Raw genomic sequence first — 22052 nt, 5'->3', positions numbered from 1 at the left:
CCAGCATGCTTCCGGCTTCTACTGGAATACATGCGTTCTTTACCGTAAAAAACACGCCTCCCTTTAGTATTAACCATTTCATTCCTATGTCAGATGAATAAACACCACAGGTTTTCACAGCTTTTAGATGGAGGTGTATTTTAAACATGAATTTCATTCATTCAGAAAGGCCAAAGTATGCTGGTATGTGAGTCCAGTGGCATGAACTGATATCCTGGTGTTGCTTTTCATATGGCAATGACATCAATTCCTCTGGATTTTGGCTGCAGGTGCAGGTTTGTTCCAGGACCACACACATCAGTGTTTTTCACAGAGGGAACTGTCTGATAGTAGATGGCCTAAAGTCACCTGCAAACAAGATGACGATAAAATTTCATCTTAGAACCTCAAACAGGGTTCTTTCAGAAGGTCTGCCAATGTAATTACAATATGTAGCAGGATGAATCTGGTCACTCCATGATCTGGATCAATTGATCGGACAATTCAGCAGTGCTGGTCATTCTTTGCACACTTTTTCAGAGCAAGTGACATTTTCAGCAAATCTAGAAAGTCCATTATTCAAGATCAAAGTCCATTATTTCTGAAGCTTTCAACACTGAAGAGAGAACCAGAGAAATTGAAATTGAGATAAGGATATCAAATGAATGGTCTTTCTACTGCCAAATAAATTCAGCAAAGTTATCAAGTTGGTGAGAAGTATTCATCCATCAGCATGGAACTCCTAATTAATAACAATGCAGACAGATCATTCTGGTGCTCTGAGACTCTCGGATTTATTAAATGTGGACAGATTTTCACATTATTCCACCAGAATATTTTTTTTTTTTTTTTTAAAAGGCTTTTTAAAAATTTGCTTTACTTATAAAAACACACACACAGCGCTGTTATAAAATATCTATTTAGATAGGTATCTGAGTTACGAGGACATTAAATTACTGTATACATTTATATATAAAACTTTATATAGTCAACAACCTGAAGGCCTGAGAGAAGGATGAATGCAACCCAATGTAGAGGGGAAAAATGGATATATGATAAGTAGTCTCTCGCTCTATCTCTCTCTTATGTTCTTATTATAGGTTAAGGGTTCCTGTTGGTGTTCCACCGCCATCAGACAATGGTCTGCTCCCCCGGCATTTCCTGATGATGCTGTAGACGGCGGAGAGCAGGTATGCGAAGGCGCACAGGCCGGTGAACACCGTGGCCGTGAGGTAGACCTTGTAGAGGCAGTAGTGCTTGTACTGCTCCAGGTTGCAGAAAGAGTTCTTCTCCGTCTTGTGGACCATGACGCCGATGGCCGGCAGGTACAGGACAGTGGCCGCGATGTCGTGCACCATGTTGCTCAGCAACCAGCGTTCCCCACCCACCAGGGGCACCAGGTCTTGCTTGTCCAGTAGCGTGACGAAGTACAGGGCCAGGGTCAGGAGCCAGAAGAGCACGGCCACGAAGAGCACAAAGTGGATGGAGCCCTCATACTTGTTGGCGGCGATGGTGACCCACAGGCCGGCTCCCAGAAGGATCTGCAGAAGGCGCACTATGCCCACGAAGCTCCTCGCAAACTCCAACAGGCCCCTTCTCACCTGCTGTGGAGGTTGTGGAGCCATCTCCCTCGGTCAGTGATCTCCCCGTCTCTCTGTCTCCCTCCCTCCTTTCCTTTTCACAGGGTGGAGGCTCCACAGGCGCTGACAACAGGGGGTCAAGAATGAAAAAAATGGGACTTGAAGAAATGGCAGAAGAACCTCCTGAGGAAGCGAAATGAAGCAGACAGAAGTGGTTCTCTCTCCCAGCGCAGTAGTCCCAGGGTTTTGAAATGAGAACTGTGCGTTTCGTCTCTTCCGTTTCCCCTGATCGCCCTCCCCCTCCCTCTCAGTCTTTCTCACTACTGAGCTGGAAGAGGAGGGAGCCCACAGGGGACACTGGGGCCGGCCGAGACATGCAGCCCCCTCCCCCGTCTCCACCTCCAACGGAAGGGAGAGAAGTAGAGGTTTATGGTGTGCGGTGTAGCGTGCCTTCAGCTGCACTCTTTTCTTTCCACCTGATGTCTGTAGTACAGTCTGTCTGTCCAACTTCAGGTCTGAGCTTCAGTCAGACACTTTTTTGCTTCATACCCAAATATCCACTCTGTTACGTCATCTGCGGATTTGCTTTTCAGTGTGTATCTGAGGTTAATGTACATTTTCTGCACATGTGATCATGAACTGAAGAGTTTGAAAGAAATTTAATTTTATTGACATTGAATAAATTCTAATCAGATATGATTCTTTCTTAACCAAATTAACCAAAGAGTTTAATCATTTTCACTAGTAAATGCAGAGCTCTCCTTCTGTTAGGGTGTGTGTGTGTGTGTGTGTGTGTTGAATTTCTTTTTGTTTTATGTTTCATACTTCATGCAGAACTGTGAAATGTAAAGTTCTGTGTTAGTTAGAAAGAATGTGCAGAGCTCTGTAACCTGCTGAATACACGATCCTGAGTGGAACCCACACTCCATAATTCCTCCCACGGGTCAACAACAGGAACAAAATGACGAGATTTCATAATTTTCTGACGTCACAGCTCGCATCCGGCGCAGTGATCTCTCAAAAACCACATAATACGTGGCCAGGACGTGGTCACGCCCCCGACGCGCCCCTTGATGAATGGAGGGGAGGGGTCGAGAAATTGCTTGTTTCCTATTGGACCGAAGAGCAAAGCGCGCACGCACAAGCTCACAAGAGCGCCAGTTTTTTTCTTGCTGGGACATTTCGAAAAACATGTTTTTATGTGTGGTTCGGACCTTTTCATACATTTTGTGTGGATTCTCTGCCTGTTCAAAAATTTCAAACAAGCAGAAACACTTTACAGTAAGAAGAACTCATCTGAAAGTGAAGTTCTCTAGGACAGAAATTGGGGAGCAAGTTTTTTTTTCTTATATATATCATTGTATTTTTGAATGTGGCCTGAATAGACAAAGCATGTTGCAGTTCACACACAATCTATTTTATTATTAACATTAGTCAAAACCCACATGGACATTACCACAAAAAGACATTCTTGATGTTGTAAATTACTCTGGTAACTGGAAATGGCTTTTAATGGTGGAATATCTACATACATGTAGAGAGCAACTTTAAAAGCTTCGATCATTATTGGAAACATTATAGTACAGTATATAGCGCATCAGTAGATTTGGTTTCAACTACATCATTATTTCAAACTTTGTCAATGACTATTTCTTATTGTATTTTGTTGTCTATTAAAACTCTTTTGATATTTTTACATTTATTAAGTACAGTAGTGAATAAAAGTTTCTTGTCGCTGTGAGGTGGAGATATGCTCCGACAGAACCTTTTCTGTAAAAAGGTTGAATATATGTGAAATACAAGTTTTCAAGTTACTGTTTTGAAAAGAATTTGAAGTGTAAAATGAACCACCATTGACATGATTTAAATTGATGTTTAATGCGGCAAATCTTTCTGCTCTGTACTTCACAGCCACAGTTAAGGCTGCGATCATCTCTGCAACTAAATCGACAGAAGCAAATAGCTCGGATCAAAGTCTACAAATTCTCCTGTGATTGGCCAACACTGATGGCCCTAGTGCAAGATGCCAATAAGGCCATTCACTAGCATAGCAATAGGTGACGCTCACTTGTGAACCAGAAGTCACAGACCCTGAGCAAGACACATAATCCTGAGTTGCTCAGGATTCTTCCTGTAGTTGCTTTAGATGAGCGATAAATGCCATAAATACTACCTGTACATAATTTTTATACAAATATAAAAGTACTACCTGTTGGACAATTGCACTATAATTCTGTTTGCCATTTACATTTGTGAAGGATGCATGATGGGACAGATATTTTATGTACTCTTTATGACATCTTTGAACTAAATAAATACCTTGTTAAACAGCAGAATTGTGTCTAGTAGGGAAATTCTACTTTCAAACATACCCAAAAATGTTCACTTTTCCTAAGGTCAGAACATTAATCAGCATTGGTATACGTTTAGTGAATATTTGTGCAGCTGGATATTTAATATGATGTTCCTTAATAATTACGTTTTGTAATAAAGTGTAACGGCGAATGCTTTGTGGTCTTGATCAAGGAAGGTCACGCAGAGGAAGCCACTTCCTGGAACGGCAGCTCGGCACAGACTTCTATTGGCTTATAGAGCTGTGGGCGGGGCCTAACGCGTTACGAATAATGAAAACCCTCCAATCAGAAGCCGGCGGTTCACTCGCTAATCTGCAGCACACAGTTTCACCATTGCTGCATGAGCACCGCGTCCGCTTCAGCGTTCTTGCGCCGTTACTAAACCGGACTCGGGAACCCTTGTCCTTTTAAAATGGCGGCGTACAAGCTGGTCCTCATCCGCCACGGCGAGAGCTGCTGGAACCAGGAGAACCGCTTCTGTGGCTGGTTTGACGCGGACTTGAGCGAAACGGGGGCTCAGGAGGCGAAGAGAGGTGGACAGGCCCTGAAAGGTGATTGATTTTTTTTCCTTCTTGCTCAGTCCCCCATTAAATTGTCAATGTATTCTGCGACATAGTTCAGAAATAGATAAATATGAATTATTTCACTGTTTCGCGTGTTATGCTTTCATTAAGTTATATATTTTAATGACAATCATCCCGTTCCAAAATAGCTATTTTTAAACAAATTAAACAAATTACTCTTTTTCTTTTTTCGAAAACTATTGCTACAAAACAGTGAGATATAATGTAGTTTGGAATGACCGGGGCGTGGTCGTTCATTTTAGTCACGCCCCTGGACCAATCAGAAGCCAGACGCGCTAGACGTACGTTTTTTTTTTAATCATGCGAACGTGCAGGAAGAAACGTGGCGCTCGATGTAAAAAGGAAGATGATAAATGCCTAAATGAATCACTCAGTGTGTGTTCTAAATGACTCAATTTTGCCAAAAAGACAGTTTGCAATTAGCGCACTGGCTAAACCCAAAATCTTGCATGTCCTGAAAATTCAACAGAAAATTTTGATTGTTTAGTTGTTTTAAGTGACCGGCAGTAGGTCAGATTGCAAAACATCTTTCTGATGACACTTCAGATAACAAAAGTACTGTATTAGATGAAAATGACACTCACCTGATGTACGCTGGTTCTGAACGTAACTGTTCTCCTGCTGTAGACGCTGGGTATGAGTTCGACATCTGTTACACGTCCGTGCTGAAGAGGGCGATCCGCACCCTCTGGATCGTAATGGACGAGATAGATCAGATGTGGCTACCGGTGCACCGGACGTGGCGTCTGAACGAGCGCCACTATGGTGGCCTGACCGGGCTGAACAAAGCCGAGACAGCCGCCAAGCATGGCGAGGCACAGGTTAAGATCTGGAGACGCTCCTATGACATCCCCCCGCCTCCCATGGATGCTGACCACGACTATTATGGTGTCATCAGCAAGGTGAATGACTCCGGAACAGCCAGCTCGTTTCTTTCCTGCATCTACACACACAGCTTGTGATCAGCAGATAGAATTTGTAGGTCTGGCAAGGTTTTATATAAAAAATAGGTCCACCCTGAAGAGGTTGGGACAAGTCTGAGGCTTTTGATTGGACAGATCCTGTAACTGTGGTGGGGCAGAGGTGGCCTAGGGAAACAGACTCATAATCAGAAGGTTCCCGATTCGCCAAGGTGCCACTGAGCAAGGCACCGTCCCCACACGCGGCTCCCCGGGCGCCTGTCAAGGCTGCTCACCAAGGGTGATGGTTTCTCAATGACAATCACTTTCACTTTTGTGGGTGCCTCACTGATGTACTGAGGTGGACTAGCGGTTAAGGAAGCGGCCCTGTAATCAGAAGGTTGCCGGTTTGAATCCCGATCCGCCAAGGCGCCACTGAGGTGCCACCGTCCACTGCTCACTCAGGGTGATTGGTTAAATGCAGAGGACAAATTTCACTGTGTGTGCTGTGTATCACATGTGACAATCACTTCACTTTACTCCCTATTTCCATATTTGTCATTTCCTGAAGGTATGAAGTCAGGGGTTCAGAGGTTAAGTATTTAGCATAGGCCTGGCAAAATAAAATGATATTTGATAATCATTGTATAAGAGCCTTTTCATGGAAGGCATATTTTTTCCCCTCCTATGAATTGTAATGTCATCCCACAGATCCAGATCCATTCCTGTCTCTGAGTCCACATGAGGGTTAATGTGTAGTAAAAAGTGTAGGGGCAGAATCCAAAGTGCAAGACTATAATAAATCAATTATTTAGCACAGATCTTCAGTTTTTTTTTACCTAAATATGCAAATGACTGATATTGATCCCAGAATAATATGAACCTATGGCTGAAATATGTTTACATGTTCTCAGGCAGCCCAATTCAGAGGTTTTTACATTTACAGCATTTAGTTGATTCACTTACCCAGAGTGTCTTACAATCAGTAGTTACAGGGACAGTCCCCCTTGAGACACTCAGGGACACGGTGGTAGTAAGACTTGTGAACCTGTGACTTTGTGATCTTCTGGTTCCTAGCTGCATGTGTTACCCGCTAGGCTGAATTACATCTTTTTCTTTTTTTTTCTTTTTTTTTTTTTGTTTAGTCAGTATTTCTAAACGTAGACCCTTTCTCAGCACTCCTAGAAAAATTAATAAATGGGATCACTAATATATAAATATATAAACTTTTTTTTAAATAATTTCTTCAACCCTGACTCAATATAATTTCTTTTTATAGGATCGCCGGTACTCTGACCTGACTGAGGACCAGCTTCCATCTTGTGAGAGCCTGAAAGACACTATTGCTCGTGCGCTGCCATTCTGGAACGACGAGATTGTGCCCCAGATCAAAGAGGGCAAGAGAGTCCTCATTGCAGCCCATGGAAACAGCCTGAGGGGCATCGTCAAACACTTGGAGGGTACGACTTTTTGGTTTTGTTTTTTTAAAGAATACTTTCTCTGCTCTTAATTCAGCTTAAATTGAATTACAGTAAATTAGTCTTTTTTTACTCTTAAATATAGTCTTATCAAATTTAATTCCAGTATAATGCCCGCTTCATTCTGGTTCAGTTTATTTGTCCCATACAGGGTACAACACTCAATGAAATGTATCCTGGACTGTGCAACTTAAACTGTGCCTACGCTTAAATCATGTGAAATTAAATGAAGTGCAAGTTACAGCCTCTCTTCTGCCTACAGGCATGTCTGAGGAGGCCATCATGGAGCTGAACCTTCCCACAGGCATTCCCATCCTGTATGAGCTGGACAAGAACCTCAAACCCATCAAGCCCATGCAGTTCCTCGGCGACGAGGAGACTGTGCGCAAGGCGATGGAGGCTGTGGCGGCCCAGGGCAAGGCCAAGAAGTAGAGTTAGACACATGGTGGTGCTCCAAACACCTTCCAACACCTGAACCTCGATACTGCGGAGTGTGTGGTGTGCGTGTTTGTCTGGGTGTGTGAATATTCTATCACTGCATGGAGAGTAAAGCTCTGATTTAGAGTAACATAAAGAGTATTTATTGACCAACTTGTGTGAAGTAGTGCGGGACCACAGTGTAATATTTAACAAATGCTAGTCATTCCCCTGAGCACTTTTTAATTTCATTTCCATATTTTGTCAGTCCACAATGAAATGAAATGTGTTATTTGTTATATCGATTTATCTCTGGAGAAAATCTGAATGTAAAGAAATGGCCACAAATTAGTACGCAATTTTGCCAGCATCTTATGTACGAAGTTGAAAGGGAAACTTTGAAAGGGATGGTGTTAAACGGGATTCTGATTATTCTCCCTCTGTTCAGCACTGCTGGTCCTTCGTTTCCCATAAACAATGTTGTCCATGTGGTTGTGTGTTCTGCTTCTAATTAATTTTACGATCAGTGGCATCCCTGTTCCTGCTAGCTTGGTGTCGTCTTTTTTTTTTTTTTTTTGACGTGCTGCTGTGCCTCCCGTCTCTGATGGTCCTTCATCTTACCAGCGCAAAAGGCCGCTTGTGTCTGTAGCAGCTTGTTGCCAGTTACTGACTGAAATCTGTGTGTGTTCTACACTGTTGTACCACTGTATCCTGGACTGGAAGAGTTCCCATTAAAAAGCAGAAGAGAGCAGGCTTTGTTCATTCCGTCACTAACACATTAGGCCTCATTTTAATTGCAATCGTTAATCGGATACAGATGACTAGACAGAATTTGTGAGTTAAAATACTAATAATCTGAGTGATTGGATAGTGTTGTTCACTGATTTATAAAAAGAGGTTACTCTTGTGACTAAAATTGTCCAGAATGAAGAAGAGAAAGCAGTCGGCCATTCACACTGGCTTTTCCCATTTAAAGTTTTGGAAAAAACATGAGTGCTTAGCTGCTCCTGGAAATGTGATATTAGCAAATTCTCTTCATGTGTCATGTCTTTAAGTATTTTATTTAAATGGATTTACATTCTCAGTTCATCCTACCAAGTGATCTGTTGTACTTCACTCACTCACTTTCCATATGGGTGCCAGAGTCCATGGGACACGGGGCCACACGGTGGGCTGGAGCCTATAGTTTTTTGTTTTTTTTTATACCAGCAGTGTTTAAAAAAATTTTTTAAGTCTCTGATTGGTATGAAAATATTTATTACACATCAGTTCTTGTCCCACAATGTTCCACCACCCCACCTGGTTTCTTCACTTTCCACAGAACGATCCAGTGGATTGTATTACCGTCAGCTTTTTTGAACCTCAGAGACACAACGTGCCTCTGGAGTCCGGTCCTCTATGTCCTTCAGTCGTTCACCTCTAAGTACGTTCCTCTGGACCACAAAACGTCTCAAACAGGTGTAGTCCTCCACCTACCCCAAAATAGTGTGATTTGGTGGACAAATAAACAACACCGTTGTTGCCAACAGTTGTTCAAATACATCATGCAAGGCCTTATAATATGATGTGTTGTAGATGGTCTCAGAAGTGAGGATCATGTCATATTTGGGAGGTGGTTTCTCACTTAGCAACAGTGGCAGGAAAGAAGTCCAGTCACCCAGAGAAGAACCTACACCTGGCCATGTCTGGGGGGGGTGCAAGGTCCACTGCCCTCTTTTTGCTCGGTGGACTACCATCCTTTCCATCCTTCTCTTCATCGCTGTCATCATCATCATCATAGTCACAGTTCAGGAGGACGTTGGGCACAGTCAGCTGCTCGATCACTGTGCTGTTATAGTCCTGGAAGTGCACCTGAGAAGCTCCTCTCTTCAGGGCCAAAAGACCCAGGAGCCCGGCCCCACAGCCCAAATCCAGCACCCTCTTCCCAGAGAAGGTCTCGCCCTCCTGCTCTAGGGTAGTCCAGGAGATCGTAGGTGCACTCCCAGACCTTCAGGCCGCCCTCGTACACCCCGGATATGAGGTCCGAGTGTTGGCCGATGGTCTGCGACAGGATGGCTTCGTCGTCCTCCCGTTCCGGAGCGGTCTGCTCGAACACGAACTCGTTTAGGTGACGGAGAGGCGGCAGCGCCCCGATGGAGAGGGTCTCGGGTACGGCATTGGCGAGCAGGGCTGGCCGGGTCACGTGGCGCACCGTGCTCTTTAGCTTCTTTGGGCTGTTTCGGTGCACTGCCATGCTCCTCCTTTAAAAACATGACCAATAAAAACTAATATACCATGCAAAACCATGAAACTAATTCTGATTTTACATTTGATCATTTTTAATACATTTAAACCTCATACCAACTGACAGAAAACACCGCTAAATGCCGTAAACATCTGCTAGATGTAAATGCTAAAGGCAGAGGCACGTACAGTTCTTGTAGAATGTCCGTTTTCTTTTTCAAAGGTTTCTTCTTCTCCAGGAAGTTCTCCCGTCTCTGCCTGGATCGTGAAATTGAAGCTGAAAAGCCATAAGGTTCAACAATGTAAACAGATATGCTAGCACGCGTTGACACGCTGTTCACGAGGAAGAGTGAACTACGTTTCCCAGAACACTTTGCGGCGCTATTCATCTATATATTAGGGTTTTGTAGTGGATATTTTCTGAAAAAAAAATCAACTCACGACAGCATAATAATTATGGATTAATTAAATAGTTTTGAATGATAAACAAAAATGAATCGGTTGGCTTTAAATTCCCTTACACACTTCAATTCCCATGATGCACGTCGCCGAGTAGTAGGACATGCGCACTACAAGGAGAATCTAAAGCCTGAAAGGCGCAACTGTATCAATGATTTGTCTCCGCAGTCAGTCCCCATTATACACTATCTATCGGATATATGAGGCTGAGGGGCAGCGAATCGAGCGGTTTGGACCCGAGCGGACCCGACGTGAGTAAATACCCCGAATCGGCGTGCTGCTTAAACCCAGATGCACTTTCGCTGATCCAAATACATGATGTTTGATCCTTTACAGGTTTTATTATTTTATTAGGAAATCATCCGTACCGCAATTGAATTGTTACTTGTTTATTATTCCCAAACGCGTATGTTATTTTTTTCGCTATTTATTTCCTTTTAGCAACATCTGCTCGTCGTTGGTTTTATTGTTTGCTCATCTGTCGGAGGGGGTGAAACCCCCGTCTTAATCTGCTGATCTGCCCGCGCTGCGTGGCGATGAAATGTTTTTGGATGATGGGGGTGAGTAAGGGATGGTGTTGCCGCTATCAGGTGCGGGCAGGGCTGGGCCGCCTGCCCAATTGTTCCACTGGTGCTTGGAATGCTGTTGGACAGGATCGCTGCGCATATGTGGGAAATCGTTGTCAGTTTAAGTATTATTTACTTCTTTGCGTACCCACTTCTGCTTCGCGTACCTGGGTTGTACTGTGTGGTCACGTGGCCTTTTCAATCTGATCTACTGTTCGACTTTCAAAAAAAGAGCCCAGGTCTCTCCTTTTAGTAGGCGTTACCCGACCACACCCTTAAAACATTCGGTGTTTCTAATGATTGATGCGTGGATGCAATAGCGGTGTGTGTGTGTGTGTGTGTGTGTGTGTGTGTGTATCAGGCACTAAGTAAGTAAGTAATCCTAAATTCTAGATGCACTTAGTATTGGATTTACACTGCGCCTGACCGAAGCCCCTCTGAAGCAGATTTAAGATCCCAACTAAACCCGCTGAGTGCCATTTAGAAAAGTGCCCCGGCCGTGTGTGTTCCTCAGCTTTCACTGCTTCCGCCCGGATTAAGTTAGTTTGTATAAGTAGATCGCATTATGATTATTTTGCTTTACATATAGTCCTTCACAGTGAGATGAAATTATTTTGCCTCCATTGGGGTCTGGTTCCCTCTCCTGCTGATCTGCTGTCAACATGACTGGAATATCAGGTATTGCATCAGTGCATAAATCCAGACCCAGGAGAACAAAAAGGCCAAAAGAAGGTCAGAGAATTTTTATGGGCACTCTATTATATGCATCTTTGTAACAAACTGTTCATTTCTTTTAGAAGTAATAACATTAATATTTCCATAGACACACAACGGGCATAACGGGCAGTCATTCATAAACTGTTTTTATCTCTATTTGCCCATTCATAAAGTTCCAGTATTGACTCACCATAGAAATTGATTCAAGATTCACAAGTAATTTTGTCATCCCAGCCACATACAGGTACACAGAGTGTGTGACAAATGGGGCAAAAACGGGACAAATTACTGCCACATCGCTAGTGGTTCTGAGAAAGCAGGATTTAATATTAAATAAGTTGGATATCAGGTGATCAGACAAAATGTTGTAGCTACCATATTCATACCCCATTTCACTCAGTGCATTAATCAGGGTTGACAATTTTACTATCCGTGTATGTTATTTTGCACATAATTGAAACTCCATGAAAAATCTGCATGAGTTGTAAGGTTCTTTTCTGCACAGATATCCTAGGTTAATATTTTAATATGAATGGTTCCAACACCCTGAATTAAAGCCACCTTGGGGGCACGTTGTGCGTCTTGGTGCTGCTCTGCTGGCATCACCTGCCCCTGAGCAGCTTATGTGGATCACAGGCTCCAGCGGCATAATTGGTTTATGGGTGTGATGCAAGGGACAAGAGCTGAGGAGACGATTGTTGCTGTGGATCAGCCGTCTCTCTGTAATTTATCAGGGCTAATCACTTTGGTGAACCTGGAAAATATAATTACATTATATATACATACACACGGATACATACATATATATAATAAAATCTTCATTATATTTACACTATATTATATTTACACAGCATTTATCAGGCGCTTAAAGTCAGGGACTTACAATCAGTAGTTACAGGGACAATCCCACTGGAGACACTCAGGATTAAGAGTTGTGCTCAGACACACAGTGGTAGTAAGTAGCGTTTGAACCTGTGACTTAGTGGTCTTTGTGCCCGTGTGTGGGGGGACGGTGCTTTGCTCAGGGGAACCTTAACAGTTCTGATATTAAACAGTCAACCATCTGTTAGGGGTCCATTTCCTTAGCCGCTAGGGCCACCACTGCACTCTATACATATAAAATATACAACACATATACAACAATATATACTTTGTTTTGCACAACATTTTGGCGCGTGTGTATAGTGTGTACTACCAGAAGTCAAAAGTTTGGACCCACTTATTCTATGGAGATGAGTGTCATTTTGAAGAATCCATTGCAAGAAACATATTTAGTATTTTTTGTAAATTGAGAAAGTGAAGAATGCTTGATGAATTTGTTTTTTTCAAAGTCACCATAATTTAGTCATCATTAATAACTGCTTCATGAGATGCTCATTATCATCATGAGAGAATGATGAGAAAGTGTTCAGCATAAACCATCAGGACTGTTGGAAACAGTGTCCGTTCATCATCTCCTGCTTTGGAGAGACTCAACTTTTTACTTTTTTTGTTATTGTTTTAGTCTAATACATAACCTCACGTGTGTTATTTCATAGTCCTGTGTCTTCAGCCTTGTCCTTAATCTAAAAAAAGCAAAACCCATGAATGAGTAGGTGCATCCAAACGTTTGACTGCTAGTGTGTGTGTGTGTGTGTGTGTGTGTGTGTGTGTGTGTGTGATATATGAAATAAAGTAAGTACCATTTTAACTGTTCTATGTAGGCATAGATGATTTTTTTTTTTACTCATCATGCAGGAATCTTATTTAAAACCGTAATACCCTATTTAATGTTCTTTAGTTTTGATTGCTTATTGTAAAAGGAGAGAAAAATAATAAAATTCACTAAGACTAGACACCCACTAGGAAGTGGTGGCCTAGTAGGTAAGGAATTGGGTCCATTTTAAGACAAATGGAGGTATCAAAATAGATATGGATCAGATGAAAGCTCTTTCCACTGCTAAAATGACAAATGCATTATCATTCAAAAATCATTATTATTCTTATAAAAGATTTAAGTCCTTTTTTTTGTACTCCTGTAAAATGGATTAAATCCTTCTGGGTTTCAGCCAGTTATTTGAACACACAGTAAAACATGTTTCAGGGTTAACATACTTTTTGTCATGCTTATTTAGGGCAAAATATCTGGAACTAGTTGCCCAGATGGCCTTTAAAATTTTTAACCATTGTCTTTGTATGTATAATTATTATAATAATAATACATTTTCCTCTCCACTATCTTATTTGGAAGGCCTTTGATCGAACAATGGTAGTAGAATAAAAAGACTGTTGCCCCTGGGACTGGTATGTCAGTACATTTGCAATGAATTATGTAAGAGATAGATGGACTGATAAACAAAACTCACAATATTACGAAATTCCAGTTAAATAAATCATAGTCAGTTTTTTATTTAGACCGTATTGCATTTCAGTAATAAATGTCTGCAGATGAATTTTTCAGTCTGCGTTTAGGATAACAAGTGAAAGTGAAGCGAAATCACTTCACTGTGCTGCAGTGTATCACAATGCCAGTGTGTCCTCTGCATTTAACCCATCACTCTTAGTGAGCGGTTGGCAGCCATGAAAGGCAAATGGGGAGCATTGTGTGGGGATGGTACTTTGCCCAGTGGCACCTTGGCGTCTTGCAAGGTGCCATTGAACCTGCCAAATTCCAATTAGGTGTCCACTTCCTTACCCGCTAGACCACAACTGCCCCATAATGGACAATGGACCCTTAAATGTGCATAACAAAATTACACATTTAATGCAACAAATCCCCTTCACTGCAGAATTGTTTAACATTTTGTGCAAAACCCCTGGACATTTGACTAAAAAAAAAAAAAAAAGATAATGTCCCTTGTGGCATTTGCTGTTGCTGCCTGTTTGTTAATCACATTGCATTTCTGCGTGTTTGTGTGTGTTCGCAGAATGCGGCCATGCCTCGGTGTCGGGCACCTCTTGCTGAGGTGGTTGCGCGTTTGCTCCAGACGCGCTCGAAACCGACTGCCCAAGTGCGTGAGGGAGAGGTGGGCCTACGCCCAGCTGCTGTGGCGCTCCCTCTTTTACAACTCGCTCACCAACTGCGACGTGGTGAGCGACTCGCTTTTGGAGCCCATCTTCTGGATGGTGGACATTCTCACCCGCTGGTTCGGCATGGTGAGTTGTTTCTCTCCTGTTTCTTTGAATTGTTTGTACGGGGAAAAAAATGTTTAAACCAGCCATGTTTTATTTTTGTGTGTGTGTGTTTTTTTTTTTTTTTTTGTGCTCATTGGAGACCAAGGCTAATGTTGAACTTGCATTCTGTTTCACATCTACACCAATTTGTTCTTCAAAAATTTGCACATGGAAACTAAGGCTTGGACAAAAAATGTCCCACTAAAAACCATTAAATTATATTACAATATTTATCCTTAATTTTAAGGATAAATTTCACATTTTTACCAAAGCAGCTAAAATGAAACAATTAAACATTTATGTAAGGGTTCCTTTCCTACTGAAATATTTAGTGTGTTAAATTAAATAACTAGTTTATTGTTCCTATATAATAATCTAAAACATTTTTGAGTTCTGTAACCATACTGACCTCTAAAGCGTTGAAAACTCTAAAACATTATGAATATGTATGTTTCAGGCTGAAGAAGTTCTGAAAGATTGACTTGGCCTTACAGACAAATATGTCAGGATATTAAAGGGTCTCTTAAGGGTTAATGATGAACTTATGGTAATTAAGTATGTTTGGTATGTCCTCACTAGAATTTAAGCAGAGAGGTCTATAGAGAGGTCTATGGTACTTTGAGTCACATGATTGTGTTTTACTCGTCTGCCTCTGCAGGTCTTTGTGTTCCTGGTGGTGGCGCTGACGAGTTCCATCCTGATCATCTCCTACTTCTGCCTGCTGCCTCTGGTGCTGAACACCTACCCTCCCTTCTGGATTGTTTGGCATATCTGCTACGGCCACTGGAACCTGATCATGATCATCTTCCATTACTACAAAGCTACCAAAACATCCCCAGGGTACCCTCCTAAGGTGCGCTGCCAGAAAGAAATGTATGCAAGGTTTGGGCATTCATTTGGGGTGGTATAAACCAAAAGACCCAGCCTATGAACCAAAAGACCCAGGTTCAAACCCCATTTACTACCATTGTGTCCCTGAGCAAGACGCTGTCCCTGTAACTACTGAATGTAATGCGCTCTGAATAAGGGTGTCTGATAAATGCCATAAATGTAATTTTTTATTTGTTTTACTTGGGTGCGTCACACAGCAACGTATATTCTCTAGATTCTCTATATAGCAACATTCTGTTAGTAACTCGTTGTCTTTTTTTTTTTTTTTTTTGTTGTTTTCTTTCAAACAGATGAAGCCAGACATTCCGTTTGTGTCCGTCTGCAAAAAGTGCATCATTCCTAAACCGGCCCGAACACACCACTGCGGGATCTGCAACACGTACAGACCTCACTTTTTACACTTTTCTCTAAATATTTTCCACACAGCCTGGATATCAGAGCCTTTCTCTTCTTTCCTTTCTCCATGTAGGTGTATACTGAAAATGGACCACCACTGCCGTATCCTTTTCACTGGTGTGGGTTTTTGTTTTTCAAAACTTCACCTCCAGTTTGTTCTCCTTAACTAGTGTGCAGCATGGCTGAATAACTGTGTGGGTCATTTTAACCATCGCTACTTCTTCTCATTCTGCCTCTTCATGACGCTGGGTTGTATGTACTGCAGCATAAGTGGCCGAACCCTCTTCATTAATGCCTACCACGCTATCGAGGTACCAGAACCAGATATTCTTCCCCCTCTCAGCATGTGTCTATAAGTATGAAGAACGCACAGATCCTCCTTTCAGCCTCCACCCCCATCTGCATGCTTAGTTTGGTACTGTAGACCTCAGTGACGTCCTCCTTCCCTGTGTCACTCGCCGACTCCACCCGCCATCCGTCCCTGTGTACTGAATGTGCACGCCGCAACCCCCGCCCCGCGACTGAACAGGCCTGGACCGGGTTCTTCTGACCGTGCTCACTCTCTTTCTCCCCGATCAGCACTTCAAGCATCTGGAGGTGGAGCAGCCGGGTGTCCCGGTGAAAGGGGTGGGACTGCTCATTGGCATTGTGCCTCCAGAGGCCATGACCAAGAAGGTAGAATGCTTTAGACCAGGGGTCACCAACGCGGATCCTGGAGGCCACTTGTCCTGCACATTTTTGTGATTACCTTAATTTAACTCGCTTGATTCAACTTCTGTACTCATTATCATCACATTCTTGAATCAGGTGGGGTGGAAGATTGAAAGATCAAAGCTGTGCAGGATCAGGGTTGGTGACCCCCTGCTTTAGACAGGGATGGCTTTACACAGTATGAATATTTCATAAGTCACCCATTTGATAATCATTTAGCAGATTTTTTAAATACTATATGGTATATATATTGTAGTCCATCTAAGACTGGCATGTGAAAACCTTCCCAAAGTGACAACCTTTTGTGACCAAGAGAAATTTGTTGAACCAACACAATTGTGAGCACCACATTGAGCATGGTGTGAAAGATTATGATACTAAATGGAATGTCCATCTACATTTACTGGAGCAAAGCAGACTGGAGATGTTACAGCATGGGTCTTTCAGGGTTACAGATTTGTAATTGTGCATCTTTTAAATCTCACTATTGTTGTTGCTGCCACCACTTTATATTTCCTAGAGGATGGATCTTAAAAACCTTCTGGTACCCACCTGAACCTGTTATTTTAGTGACTACACTGGTTCATGTCCTCACAAGCAACAATAAACCTCTTTTCTTTTCCATGAACCAGAGCTCATACAATACCCCTCCACCTCCCTACACCTTCAAGGACAAAATGTTCCACAAGAGCATCATCTACATGTGGGTTCTCACAAGGTAAACTAAAAACTTGATTTTGCTGTACAGAATATGTTCAGAAGTTTGAATATGTTCAGAAGATCTATGTACTTTTTAAGGTGGACCAGTAAAATTCTCTTATCCCACTTGAATTCACTTTGTTAACATAGCCATCATCTGAGCCAGCGTCTACTTGTGGTTGACTAATATAATAAAGTTGGCCTTGATCTCCAGACATATAGAGTTCAGTCTGATTGTGCTTCCTTTTATGACACGAAATATAGATAAGTATCCACAGGCCTGGGAAGGCATGTTCTGAGCTCTAAATTTGCAGTTAATAGCTCTTCTCTCCCATGCAGTACAGTGGCAGTGGCCCTGGGTGGTCTGACGCTGTGGCATGCCATGCTCATCTCCCGCGGCGAGACCAGCATTGAGAGACACATCAACAAAAAGGAGGCCAAACGCTTAGCCAAGCACGGCAAGGTAAGAGTCAGGGTAGAACCTTGGGCAGTAGCCCTATTACAGAGAAAAGTGAACCACCCATGCTGTGTGATTAAAACCTTATCTTCTTGAAGGTGTACAGGAATCCATTTAACTATGGAAGACTGAACAACTGGAAGATTTTCTTTGGGGTAGAAAAGACAAGGTAGGTTTCCGGAAACATTTCATGATAATACAGATAGTACAGATGTGAAAAACTGAGGCATGAATCAAATAGAATCCTAGTGCCATCGTTTCTGGTTGTGGCTTGATTTGGTTCAGGTCCCTAAACCCAGGTTCTTGGGTTTAGATCTGAACCAACACCTCCATGCTTTTGAATATGGTGCACATTGCATGCAGCCGGTATACTACATTGTTGCATTGGTATTGCATCGTATGCCATATCAACCAACCCAAGGCATCATTGGCATCCCTAGTCCTGTATGTATTGTGCCTGTAGGTATTTTCTTCGGGATATTGGTTCTCGACCAAAAAAAAGGGTGGCTTGCCAACTTCGTGATGCGGATGCTGAACCGATCTGTCGTGGTGAAGAGGTAGCTGAGCCAGAAAGCAAGGGTCTTGATTTCCCCGTTCAATCTACGTGCCAATCCTCACCTATGGTCATGAGATTTGGGTAATGACCGAAAGAACGAGATCACGGATCCAAGCACCCGAAATGAGTTTATTCTGTAGGGTGGCCGGGGGCAGCCTTAGAGATACGGTGAGGAGCTTGGACATTCCTCCATATCGATAGGTGGTTCAGGAATCTTATCAGGATGCCTCCTGGATGCCTCCCTGGGGAGGTGTTTCGGGCATGTCCTGCTGGGAGGAGGCCCCCGGGTCGACCCAGGATATGCTGGAGAAATTATATCTCCAGTCTGGTCTGGGAACGCCATTGGGTCCTGCCGGAGAAGCTGGTGGAGGTGACTGGCAAGAGGGCTGTGTGGGTTTCCCTACTTGGGATGCTGCCCCCGCGACCCGGACCCAAATAAGTGGAGGAAGATAAAGATCTTGGTTTATTTATTTAGGCACCCTCTCAAATTATGTCGGGAAAAGCCACAGTGTCTTTCTTAATGTTTTTTTTTTAAACTTAATACCAGTACATGGTGTCAAATATGATCTTGTTTTAATTAGTCTTGAGAAAGGGAGACCATTTTCAAAATTGGAAATGTGGCATAGTCATGCTGGTTTGAAGTCCAGCTGTACTCAAGTCTGTCTCATTTTACTACTCATTACTGTTAAAACACATTTTAAAGATAAACAATTCTTTATTTCCTAACAGTCATTGGCTGACTCGAGTTCTCCTGCCTTCTAGCCATGCCCCCTATGGGGACGGGCTTACGTGGGACATCTATCCTCACCAGAAAGACATCATGCCTGTGTGAGCCCACCCTGAACACAGGTGAAAGGAGCCATGCCCCTCCCCAGCCAGGACACCATTTTGGACAACGCCTGGCTACAGAGGATTGTGGGAGAACTCTGGCACATTGAGCCTACTGACTTGCTGTCCAAAATGGACATATATTTTCCCACTTTTAACGTATTTATTTTAAAGTGTCATACATGTTGTATCCTTTGGATTGGATTCAGGGTGAGCTTTGGCGATGTGGACAGCTGCATGTCCTGCCCCTCCATGAGTGGTAGACAAAGAAAATCAGATGTTCTTCTACATCATATCTACTAACATTATGAAGCACAGGCCCATGGACATTTTCAAATTTCTGTTTATTTATTCAACAATTTATAATTATAATGACTACAGTTCAAAGTTAGTTTCATGTCAATGGACGAACGTATGCAACTTTCTATTATGAAAGTAATACTTTCACTAAGGCTGAAGTAGAAGACACTGGGGTGGTGTTCTACAAAATAGTAATTTATGAGTTAACTATATTCATGTAAATGGGACAGCTGGTGATGTGACTACACAATTTCATGTAAAGAGTGGTGGAATCACATTTGTAACATTTGCTACACAAAATTGTGGTTATTGTTGCTCCTTTGTTTTTTTCTGTTCTTTAGTCATTGAAGAGTGTTTCCAAGAGAGAAGTGGAAGATTTAATAATGCTTTGGTGAGATGAAATGACTGCAGCATCAGTAACTCAGTGGTCCAACAAATATTTATCTCTGCAAGCTCACCCAGCAGTAGTTTGTGAACCAAGGTACCATACATTAGCTGGTGGATGGGGAGATTGTTATGTGCATAGGAGGCATGTATGGTACATGGGGAGAAGAAGACAAAGATGAGAAAGGCCAACCTGACAAAGAAGCTGGAGATGGAGCATTGATGGGACGGGAGCATCTGAAAGAAGAACTCTCTTCTTGGCATAACCAGCTGTTCACATGGTTTTGGGAAGACTTTATTTGCTGATGCAAGACAACTTTATATTAAAAAAAACAGTAAAATAAATACTGGAAGACTGTTTTAATATTATTATTTGGACAAGTTTTTTTTTAAAAAAAGATCACATGATCAGAATTAAACTACGTACTTGCGTCAGCGTGTCATCCAGCTCCATAGATTTACTATATGAGTGCATAATCTGCTAAATCAGGCTTAATACACACACACACACACGTGCTCACACACAACCCACTGTCCAAAACCCAACCCTTTAGACAACAGATAAAAGACATTCCTACCTATCATGCCCTTCACACTCAAACTGTCTCTCACTAATTTATATCTGCCCATTTTGCAAGCCATGAGGGTGAGGAATTTCAGCATCATCAGGCAGCAGATGATTCCATGGAGCTGCAAGGACCTGTGTTGAGTGTCTGCTGGGTGATATGCTTATGGGTGTGCCCATTATGGCAGTCTCATGCGAACCAGTCCCTCCTGACACCACTGAATGTGTACCTGGATCCCAGGGGTTGTGTCTACGCATCCCTATTGTCTAAACCAATTCCAATACACACTTAAAAAATTATGTTAAAGTTGGAAAGTGGGTTTAATGTTACAGTCTGGTTTAGGTGCAGTAGTTTTTTGCCTGCAAACTACACCCCCTTGCCGGCCACACCACCAGACATCCTCCCAAACCAATCCACTAAAAGAACCCGAAAAAAATCTGCACACTCTTATTAAATGGCTGACATGTTCCACATTGGTCAAATTTCGGACCCTGGCCACTAAAACACCTCTGGACGGCCACACCCTCTGAATGATCTTTTACAATGGTCTGGCTCCAAGAATCTGCCACCTATAAAGCCCTCATTCAGCTGGCGCGCCGGATCGACTGCCACCTGTTGCCTCATCCTAGAACCACCACTCTAATTACCGCCGGACACCGGACCCCCCCCCAAACTTATTGTGCTACTCCATCGCGGCAGAAAACTTCATCGATCACGCCTTCATACAACAACAGCGGATTCCTATTGAACCCCTCCTGTCACCTCAAACCATCACCTTCGTGGACGAACTGCCTGTTGCACGAAGTCAAGAACATTGCGACAGTGAGTGTAGCTTTCACCAAGGTACTACTTCTGATTAGAGGTTCACTAGGCACAGCTTCTAACAATGGAAGATGGTGACAAACAAGATCAGTGACAAACAAGTTATCTGCATTGGGGAGCACGAAGTATGCATGGCACTGCAAGAAGTGAAGATGGCAGCAGGTCCAGATGGCATTGTGTGTGCTTTTCAAACACATTGTCCCTGAAAAACACTATAAGAAAGCTACGCACTAAAAAACACACTAGGTACTATATAGAGTATACAGTATATACAATTTAGTATGTACAATATACAGTGTATATAGCTATACTCTACATGCACTGAAACAAGACAAGTGCATCACACTGCACTAATGTTTAGTCACTAGAGAAAAGGCTGGATGATCGATCCGCGCTGCAGTGAACCCCCGGACCGCTGTTTGGACGTTGGTCTCACCACCAGCGATATGAGCACCTACAAAGCAGCGTCCTATGACATCAGATACACATTGAGATACACGAAACACCAGTAGTTTTTCTGAGAGCGTGAAAACTCTCACTTCCACCGAGGCAACTCACAGACTACAAGGACATCGCAACGGTGAGCGCCGACTCTGCTTTCACCGATGAACTTATTGCATACTATACCCATTTAGAGGTCAACCAAATGACAGGTTCTACCTACAGACTAACAAAACTAAAGACTGGGGGATGTCTGTTTCATGGTCAACAAAAAGAGGGATGTACTCAGAGCATTTCAAATCTCTTTCTCTGCTACTCACTGCATCTGGAACATCTGAGCATTAAGTGGCATCCATTTAACCTGCTGCTTGAGTTTACCTCAGTCATCACCACGTTGATCAGCATCCCTCCTCACGCATTCACAGGTATGGATTTGTCTGAGCTCAATGAAGTGTTGTGTGCATTAGAAACACTGAATGCATGGATGCTGCTCATTAACACTGGTCCCACCAATGGCTACATGAGCACCAACTAAGTGGCTTCCTATGGTATCCAACGCGTGGTGACAGGCAAAACTCTGGTAGCGGTACAG

The 22052-nt window shown here is 42.8% G+C and overlaps 3 protein-coding genes and 1 pseudogene across 6 annotated transcripts; 2 read left to right on the top strand and 2 right to left on the bottom strand.

The window, feature by feature from the left end:
* Positions 1–1073: 1073 nt before the first annotated feature.
* On the bottom strand, positions 1074–1835 carry LOC114783484 (MARVEL domain-containing protein 1-like). Its single transcript, XM_028968927.1, has one exon. It carries the CDS (start codon positions 1602–1604, stop codon positions 1074–1076), a length of 531 nt encoding a protein of 176 aa, XP_028824760.1. The 5' UTR covers positions 1605–1835.
* A 2388-nt stretch (positions 1836–4223) lies between these two features.
* LOC114783496 (phosphoglycerate mutase 1-like) lies at positions 4224–7782 on the top strand. The gene is made up of 4 exons (XM_028968950.1): positions 4224–4464; positions 5125–5399; positions 6676–6856; positions 7137–7782. The coding sequence occupies exons 1-4, from the start codon at positions 4326–4328 to the stop codon at positions 7304–7306; spliced, it is 765 nt and encodes a 254-aa protein (XP_028824783.1). The 5' UTR covers positions 4224–4325; the 3' UTR covers positions 7307–7782.
* Positions 7783–8549: 767 nt separating this feature from the next.
* On the bottom strand, positions 8550–11647 carry LOC114783483 (histidine protein methyltransferase 1 homolog; annotated as a pseudogene).
* On the top strand, positions 10185–20000 carry LOC114783497 (palmitoyltransferase ZDHHC16A-like). 4 transcript variants are annotated; one of them, XM_028968951.1, is made up of 11 exons: positions 10185–10224; positions 14163–14391; positions 15068–15262; positions 15591–15679; positions 15770–15798; positions 15874–16007; positions 16276–16371; positions 17040–17125; positions 17446–17569; positions 17662–17732; positions 18849–20000. In XM_028968951.1, exons 2-11 carry the CDS (start codon positions 14164–14166, stop codon positions 18949–18951), a joined length of 1155 nt encoding a protein of 384 aa, XP_028824784.1. In that variant the 5' UTR covers positions 10185–10224; position 14163; the 3' UTR covers positions 18952–20000. The 4 variants fall into 4 exon arrangements, with proteins under 4 accessions (XP_028824784.1, XP_028824788.1, XP_028824785.1 ...); XM_028968952.1 differs by lacking the exon at positions 10185–10224 and adding an exon at positions 10584–10654; XM_028968954.1 differs by lacking the exon at positions 10185–10224 and adding an exon at positions 11116–11271.
* Positions 20001–22052: the final 2052 nt, after the last annotated feature.

The sequence above is a fragment of the Denticeps clupeoides genome, unplaced genomic scaffold (assembly GCF_900700375.1).
Source record: "Denticeps clupeoides unplaced genomic scaffold, fDenClu1.1, whole genome shotgun sequence".
NCBI classification, from domain to species: Eukaryota; Metazoa; Chordata; class Actinopteri; order Clupeiformes; family Denticipitidae; genus Denticeps; species Denticeps clupeoides.
The sequence above is the reverse complement of the archived record's forward strand: the minus strand, read 5'-3'. Positions and strand labels throughout refer to the sequence as shown.

What these genes read in the sequence shown, in the direction of transcription:
- LOC114783484 (XM_028968927.1), bottom strand. Translation starts at nt 1,604, where the DNA reads ATGGCTCCACAACCTCCACAGCAGGTGAGAAGGGGCCTGTTGGAGTTT.
- LOC114783496 (XM_028968950.1), top strand. Translation starts at nt 4,326, where the DNA reads ATGGCGGCGTACAAGCTGGTCCTCATCCGCCACGGCGAGAGCTGCTGG. An exon ending in AGGTGGACAGGCCCTGAAAG is followed by an intron (nt 4,465 to 5,124) that starts GTGATTGATTTT and finishes CTCCTGCTGTAG; the next exon opens with ACGCTGGGTATGAGTTCGAC. An exon ending in ATTATGGTGTCATCAGCAAG is followed by an intron (nt 5,400 to 6,675) that starts GTGAATGACTCC and finishes TTCTTTTTATAG; the next exon opens with GATCGCCGGTACTCTGACCT.
- LOC114783497 (XM_028968951.1), top strand. Translation starts at nt 14,164, where the DNA reads ATGCGGCCATGCCTCGGTGTCGGGCACCTCTTGCTGAGGTGGTTGCGC. An exon ending in CACTGCGGGATCTGCAACAC is followed by an intron (nt 15,680 to 15,769) that starts GTACAGACCTCA and finishes TTCTCCATGTAG; the next exon opens with GTGTATACTGAAAATGGACC. An exon ending in ATGCCTACCACGCTATCGAG is followed by an intron (nt 16,008 to 16,275) that starts GTACCAGAACCA and finishes CTCCCCGATCAG; the next exon opens with CACTTCAAGCATCTGGAGGT.